Source organism: Cupressus sempervirens, chromosome 8 (assembly GCF_028749045.1).
Source record: "Cupressus sempervirens isolate cs-2001-9-10 chromosome 8, ASM2874904v1, whole genome shotgun sequence".
NCBI classification, from domain to species: domain Eukaryota; kingdom Viridiplantae; phylum Streptophyta; class Pinopsida; order Cupressales; family Cupressaceae; genus Cupressus; species Cupressus sempervirens.
The window spans coordinates 45,619,131-45,626,149 of NC_143125.1; the positions used below are offsets into that span (position 1 = coordinate 45,619,131).

The window sequence follows — 7,019 nt, forward strand, 5'->3', positions numbered from 1 at the left end:
TTTTTCATGGCCCTCTAGAATTTGTAAGGCTAGGGAATGTACTTTAATATTTGAAAGTGGTGGATTTTTCTCAAGTGATTCAAGGGTTCAATGAACGTGCCTTAGGTTGAATATTGCCATGTATTCAGTCAAGAAAGTGTTGATTTTGTGGACAGGACTTGGAATGAGGCCATTGAACTTGATAGGTGGTTGTTTCTTGGAGAAATAAGTTAGGTAAGGTCTTCTGCATCAATAAACCATAATTAATTAAAAATTAAAAGTAATAATAGTTTTTAATTTTTAATTTTTTAAAATTAGTCCATAATTCTAACCTTCCACAAAAAAGTGTTAAAAATAAAATAAAATAAAATAAAATATTTTAAAATTTTGATCAATAGTACATCTTGATCTATGTATAGATGCTTCCATTTGTCCTAGCCCTGACGACTACCTTTACCTCTTCTCAAAACTATGGTTCTTCTAGTGGACAAGACTTGGCAAGCTTCCTTGACTAGAGCTAGTTCTTCACAACCTTGAAAAGATATTTCAAAAGAAGATGCACTCACTAGTCAAGAATGATTGCTCGTAATACTATCCTCAATAATGTTTTGGAAAATCCTATTGTAAGACCCCATTTTGGTGAAATTGTGTTAGTTAATATTTTTTATGTTACATTTTGACTTGTTATTTCTTCTTTTTATTTGTTTCTCAAAATTTTTACCATCAACCTTTAGGATCACAATCCATGGTCCATCATCAAATAAGAGCATGCATGATATGAAAAAATAAAATATACTTGATTCAAATTTAAGAGAATATATTTCTTCATCCACACTTGGACACTTCATAGAGAGATTCCATCTTAAAGAATTTTAATTGGACGCAGCTATCCTCGCTACAAATTAAAAAAAGAAAACACAATAAATTTTTGAAATTGTTAACATTTGATCTTCATGATCTGTATATTTTGTAATAAAGAGAACAAAATTTTTGAAAAAATTTCACTGTATTTTAGTAAATCTGAAAAAAATCATGTTTGACATTTTTTTTTTTGTCTTTGCTGTATTTTATCTAGAAATTAACCACCACCATTTTAATCACACTCTACACATGTACATAAATGCTAAATGGAAAAGCTAACTACCTCTAAATAACTTCTTTCTTCTCTCATTTCCTGGCACTAAATTTAGGACCTAACATGTACCTAGAGAAGTAGTGCCACAAATCTGGCATTAGCTACCCCGCCCCAAAAAAAAATCACTGATAAGCTTTGCCTTAGCAGATTGCAAGCATTGTAAAGACAGTTATTTTCGTTTCCATCAACTCAACTGCAGAGGAAAAACATAGCATTCTTAACTGAAAAACATGCACACAGAAGGTGCAAGTGCGACCTTGACATTATAAAGCTCTGGCTTTGCATTTGAATGCCTATTATTCATGTCAAGCTAATTTTTAAGAAAATCACAGTAAATCTGCTGCTTCAATTTTCTTTCTTTCAGACACATCTTGGGTTTTGTTTGATGATTCTTATAAGCTATTGCGAGGCACCCATATTATTAGTTGTCTAATAGAAGAGGTTAAACAGATACCACGCCTCCACACTAAATCATTTTTGAACCAAGTTGAAAGAAAACATATAAAGGCCAATTTAACTCTACAAACTAGCCCAACTCCATTTCAAATTTATCATAACATGCAATGGTTAGAAAACCAATAAACAGTGCATCCAAATGATTAAACATATACCCAGAACTGATCTTTAATATATAATTGAAAAAGTAGCCCATGGACACAAACAAGATCAAGCTATAACCAATTGAAGCATACAGTTTTGCCAAGATTTTTGTCCATCCCAGTTGAACTATTTATGAAGGCCAGTTTCTGTACCAACCAGCCCAGGCAGAAACAAGTCCACTAATCCCCAGAGTTAAAGTATGATTACAGAATGGATTAGGCTCAATATCTGCTATTGCTATAAACAAGTCTGCCACATTAGCTGATATGGCCATGACTTGCATAATCCTCTGGCTCCTCACACCACTCAATTTCTTCCTCTTCTCCTCAACAACAAAAGACTCACTTACACTTTTCATCTCTTCTATCTCTCCCTTAAGCTGCCTCTCCAACCTAATTCCTTTACTAACATTAATCAAATCAGAGATGATGAAAAATATGTAACCAAATGCCTCACCAAAAGCAGAGATGAAGCTCATTCTCCTGGCCAAATGGGTGTTTAGGACTCCAATCCTGGCTAACCAGAGAAGATGGTCAAAGAAGAAATAAACCATTTCTCCGCCATTGGCAAGCACTGCCAAAGTTTGAAGCTTCCAATTGGGTTCCTTATTTCTCCTCAGAGTGTTGAATCCTGTCAAGAATCTCCCCGTTCTGAAAGCCTTTCTGCTAAGTCCAGAGGACACTTCCCAGTTTTTGGCCCTTTCCGCCATTGAAGAGAAGTTGTTCTTCTGCAACTGCCAATGAGCCAATTTTGATACATATTGAAATGTCTTGACAAGTTTGTCTATGCCGTCTCTTTTAGCCAGGAATATAACAAGCTTGTCCACTGAATCTTTCCTTGTCCCCATCTTTTTGAAGTGCCCTTACTCTGAAGTAGGATTAGTGTGAATTGCCTCTCCAAAAACCTTATTTTTAGTTCAGGATGAACATCATCTCATAGAAAACTGAATGAAAATGAGTACATTTCTGAAGTTCAAGCTCAAGACATTAGAGTCATTCCACCATTAAATCTCTTCAACGTTAGTTAAGACGTGAGGACTGCAAAAAAACTCCCTGAAATTGATGAACCATGGTGTATCCATTAATCCTATGGGTTTTGAAAGTACTATTATTTGATAATTATCCGCCATCATCAGATTAGGCATCGACCACAAAACTAAAGATATCTTATTCTTCCTCCTGTTATCTTCAAATACTTTGTGTGGCTTGTGTTGCCATTTAATTTAACCTAAGCACTTCGACAGCAAACTGAAAATGGCCAATTTTTTTGGTTAACACGTTTTAATCACCCACATAATTTAATGGATTTATGTATGTCGTGGAATTGGGTAATTATATATATTTTAGACGTTTATCTTCAAATACTTTGTGTGGCTTGTCTTGCCTTTTAATTAAAAACCTAAGCATTTGTTCATAGTAAGAATAGCATCAAACAATATGGGGATCACAATCTTTTAATCTTTTTCAAATATTGGTGTGGTTATCCATATGAAGGGAAAGAGGAAGCCAAGAAGGTTAAGACTAATGGTTGGAGTCTTGAAGTTAGCAATTTTGAGATAAAATTGTCAATTTTTTTTAGCAAATTTTTGAATGTGATCTATTTGTGTGCATGCATGGAAGAAAGGATAGAAGTTAAAGCTTTGGCAATCATGCAAGGATATTATTCCCATGATCTAAAACTTCTTATAGATTATTAGTTTTGAGTATAATTTTGTCAACTTGCACCTGGAACTACATAATTATAGGAGAGAAAATCATAGTGTAACTGTACCCAAAAAAAAAAAAACATAAATTGAAAAACCTAAAAACAAAGTTGAAATTCAATATTTCCAAATACAAAAGATAATTTCTTTTTTGAGAACATATCAAATCTAGGAAAATTTAAATGGGAGAAAATGTCAATTGCCTAACAAAGTTGTAACTCATGAGAAAGGGGTCAAGCAAAAAGAGCTTGAAGGAATCATGTACTTATTTCAAACTTTATTGAGTAGGGTGATTGGATCCCATTTGTTTCAGATTTGACAATGTTAAATGTAGCTCTCTTGATGTTGTGTTTGTACCTAACTTCGTGTGTTCCATGTAGTACCTTGACATAAAAAGAAAGAAAATACTTGTAATGTCCTTGTTTTGGAGGAGTTAATTATTTATAAAGTTATCGATAAAAAATATATATATTACAAGGTAACTTTATATTTAATTAAGTGATATATCTTATAAAGTCATTAAATAAAATAATGTTCTAGAGGTTGCTGGAAGGAGCAGAGAAATAATTTTAAAAAAAGAGGCTAACCTATCGAGGAAAAAAGAATAAATAAGCATTGAGGGCTCATTGCCTATCATCGAGATTTATTATTGTTTTTTGCTAATGTGCGTTGTGGAGCCTAGGGTTTCTGCAAGTAGTCACAATTGGCCATTAAGAACGAAAACTCTCAATTGGTATGCAATTTTGAGGGTGTGAAAGATCACCTGAATTATTGCAGCTGTGGGAAGGATATTTTAGTCCTTTCACTTGTGCTTAATTGTTGGTTTGGAGTTTCAAGTGGAGTTGCACTTTCACCATATCATCTTCAGCAGTCAGTCTCCAGTATTTGATCAATCCAGGTTCTTCATTTCAGTTTGTAGTTGTAACAAGTTCTCAATTGTATACAGTCATTTAGGGTTTGTCTGTAATGTGCCATGTCATAATGTTTCGGTGCTGAAAATTGCCATATCATTTGTAAAAACATTTGGTTTTCATTGAATGAATACATTGGCACTATTATTTCCTTATTTTAGTAATATACTTTAGTAGTGTATTAAATTTAGGGTTGTATTTAGTGGCCTATTGGAAAGGGTCATTACAGTGGTATCAGAGCAGGTTTCCTGCCAGCTTGATAGGGTTTATCCAGCCAATTTACACAGGGAACCAACATAACTAAGAATATAGCTGAGAGACGTTCTCAAAGCCCATCTAGAAGTGTGTGAGATGATGAGACTTTATAGCATCAGGAGAGGCTTCTACAGTCAATAGAGGCAAGTACACAAGCAATGATGGTTATGATGCAACATTTGATTGGGGAAAATAGGAGAAATAATCATGATACTCACCAGGATGATAGGATCATAGTAGGATCACAAAATAGGACATGGTCTGGAATAGCTGACAGACCCACACGTCCTACATTCAGGGAAGAAACTCCAGCACACACACCTAATGCTATGGTAATAGATATTGCAGATGAACTTCAACAAGCAAGGAATGAGTGGGATTCGTTACCAAAATATGTACAGAATGGGTGGACATTTGATAGGTACCTGAACTACAGAGCTGCCAGGCAGAAGTAGGCAGATAAACACAGTGAGTTGCAACAGGTCACCAACAAGTTGGTATTACCCACATTTGATGGCAGTGGAAAAATGACTGCTCGTACTTGGATTCATAAGGTGGATACTTTCCTATCTCTGAAGACTATGACAAAATTTGAAGCACTCAAGTATGCCACTTTACACTTAGATGGGGCAGCACATGATTGGTGGACACATGGCATGATCACATTGCAACACAATCAAATAACCACTTATCAGGAATTCATGGATAGATTGATAGAAAGGTTTGATAAAAAAAATCTTGAAGTTTATTTTCAAGAGTTGACCCAATTCAGACAGTTAGGAAGCTTGGATCAATTTATCAATGACTTCCAGAATCTTGCAGTGATGGTGCCTGACATTTCAGAATGAAGGCTAGTCATTTTATTCATAAAGGGATTAATTGAACCACTCAAGGGGTGGGTAAAGGCTTTTGATCCTCCTACATTACAGGAAGCTATGAAGAAAGCCCGCAGTATGGAACTTGTTGCTCTAGCAAACCGATTTAGTTCGAAGGGTTCTTCATCATTTAGAGATAATAAAGGGGAATTCAACAAGGGTAAAGAGAAGGTTAGTGACTCAAAAGGCAAGTCAGTTATACCCTTGGATAAAGAAACGCTTAGTGACCTACGTAGGAAGAAGCTATACTTTTTTTGCAAAGGCCCCTATGAGTTTGATCATGATTGTCCTATGAGGCCTAAGGGGAAGGCTAACTGAGCGATGTGGGCTTATTAAGAGGGTTCAAATTCAGATAGCTTAGAGAACCATGATGAGGATCCTAATGGGGTAGAGGGTGAACAGGAGATAGATAGTGCTGAGAAAAAAGAGGCTCCAGAGCTACATTTACAGGAGGCACGTCTGTCTAGTATTCAAAGAGAGGAATCTTTCAGACTCCGGGGAGTCTTGGCAAGGCAGAAGGTTATTACTCTATTGGATACAGGTTCCACACATAATTTCATTGATGAACAATTTGTGGAGAAGCATGGACTCATTACTAAGGAGTTCAAAGGACTGAGAGTCAAGGTAGGTGATGGATATACTCTTCACTATGATAGGATGGTGCGAGATCTACCTTTACGCCTAAACAACTATGAGTTCAAGGCAGACTATCATGTGGTCAACATGGGTGACATGGACATAGTACTTGGGATGCAGTGGCTACATTCTTTGAAGGAGGTTACTCTAAGACTAGAGGATATGGAGATATAGTTCGAGGTGGGTGGCAGGACTCATGTGTTGAAGGCTATTCGTAATGGTGATGTTAGGACTATCTCACTTAGACGGATGGAGAGATTAGCCAGGCATAATAATATAGAGTGGGTGATAATATGTGCCTTGATGCCTACCCAGGAAGAGTAGCATAAGACTGAATATCATCCAGATGTTCAAAAATTGAGAATCAAGTATGAGAAGGTTTTTAGTGAGATTCCACCAAGCAGGCCACCAAACAGAGGCATTGAGCACATTATCAAGCTAGAGGAAGGTGCCAAGCCTGTCATGATCACACCATACTGGCACCCAAAATGACTCAAAGATGAGATCGAGAGGACCATCAAGGAGTTGCTAGCAATGGGACACATCAGACCAAGTAAGTCACCTTTTGCATCTTCTGTTGTTTTGGTAAAAAAGAAGGATGGTACTCTACGAATGTATATTGATTACAGGGTGTTGAATAAGATAACTATAAAGAATAGGTATCCCATCCCACACATTGATGAGTTGATAGATGAATTGCATGGGGCTTGTTATTTCACAAAAATTGATTTGAGATCAAGCTATCACCAAATTAGAGTTCAAGAGCAGGATATTGAGAAAAATGCTTTTAGGTGTCATTGTGGGCACTTTGAGTTTGTAGTCATGCCTTTTGGTTTGACTAATGCACCTATACCACTTTTTAGTCCACTATGAACAAGGTCTTCCACCATCAGTTGAGGAAATTTGTGTTGGTATTCTTTGATGAT

The 7,019-nt window shown here is 36.1% G+C and overlaps 1 protein-coding gene across 1 annotated transcript; it reads right to left on the reverse strand.

The window, feature by feature from the left end:
• Positions 1–1,722: 1,722 nt before the first annotated feature.
• Positions 1,723–2,922, reverse strand: PEX11B (peroxin 11B). The gene has a single exon (XM_089796078.1). It carries the CDS (start codon positions 2,559–2,561, stop codon positions 1,845–1,847), a length of 717 nt encoding a protein of 238 aa, XP_089652204.1. The 5' UTR covers positions 2,562–2,922; the 3' UTR covers positions 1,723–1,844.
• Between the last annotated feature and the right edge of the window lie 4,097 nt (positions 2,923–7,019).

Coding starts and splice junctions, on each gene's coding strand:
- PEX11B (XM_089796078.1), bottom strand. CDS start 2,561: ATGGGGACAAGGAAAGATTCAGTGGACAAGCTTGTTATATTCCTGGCT.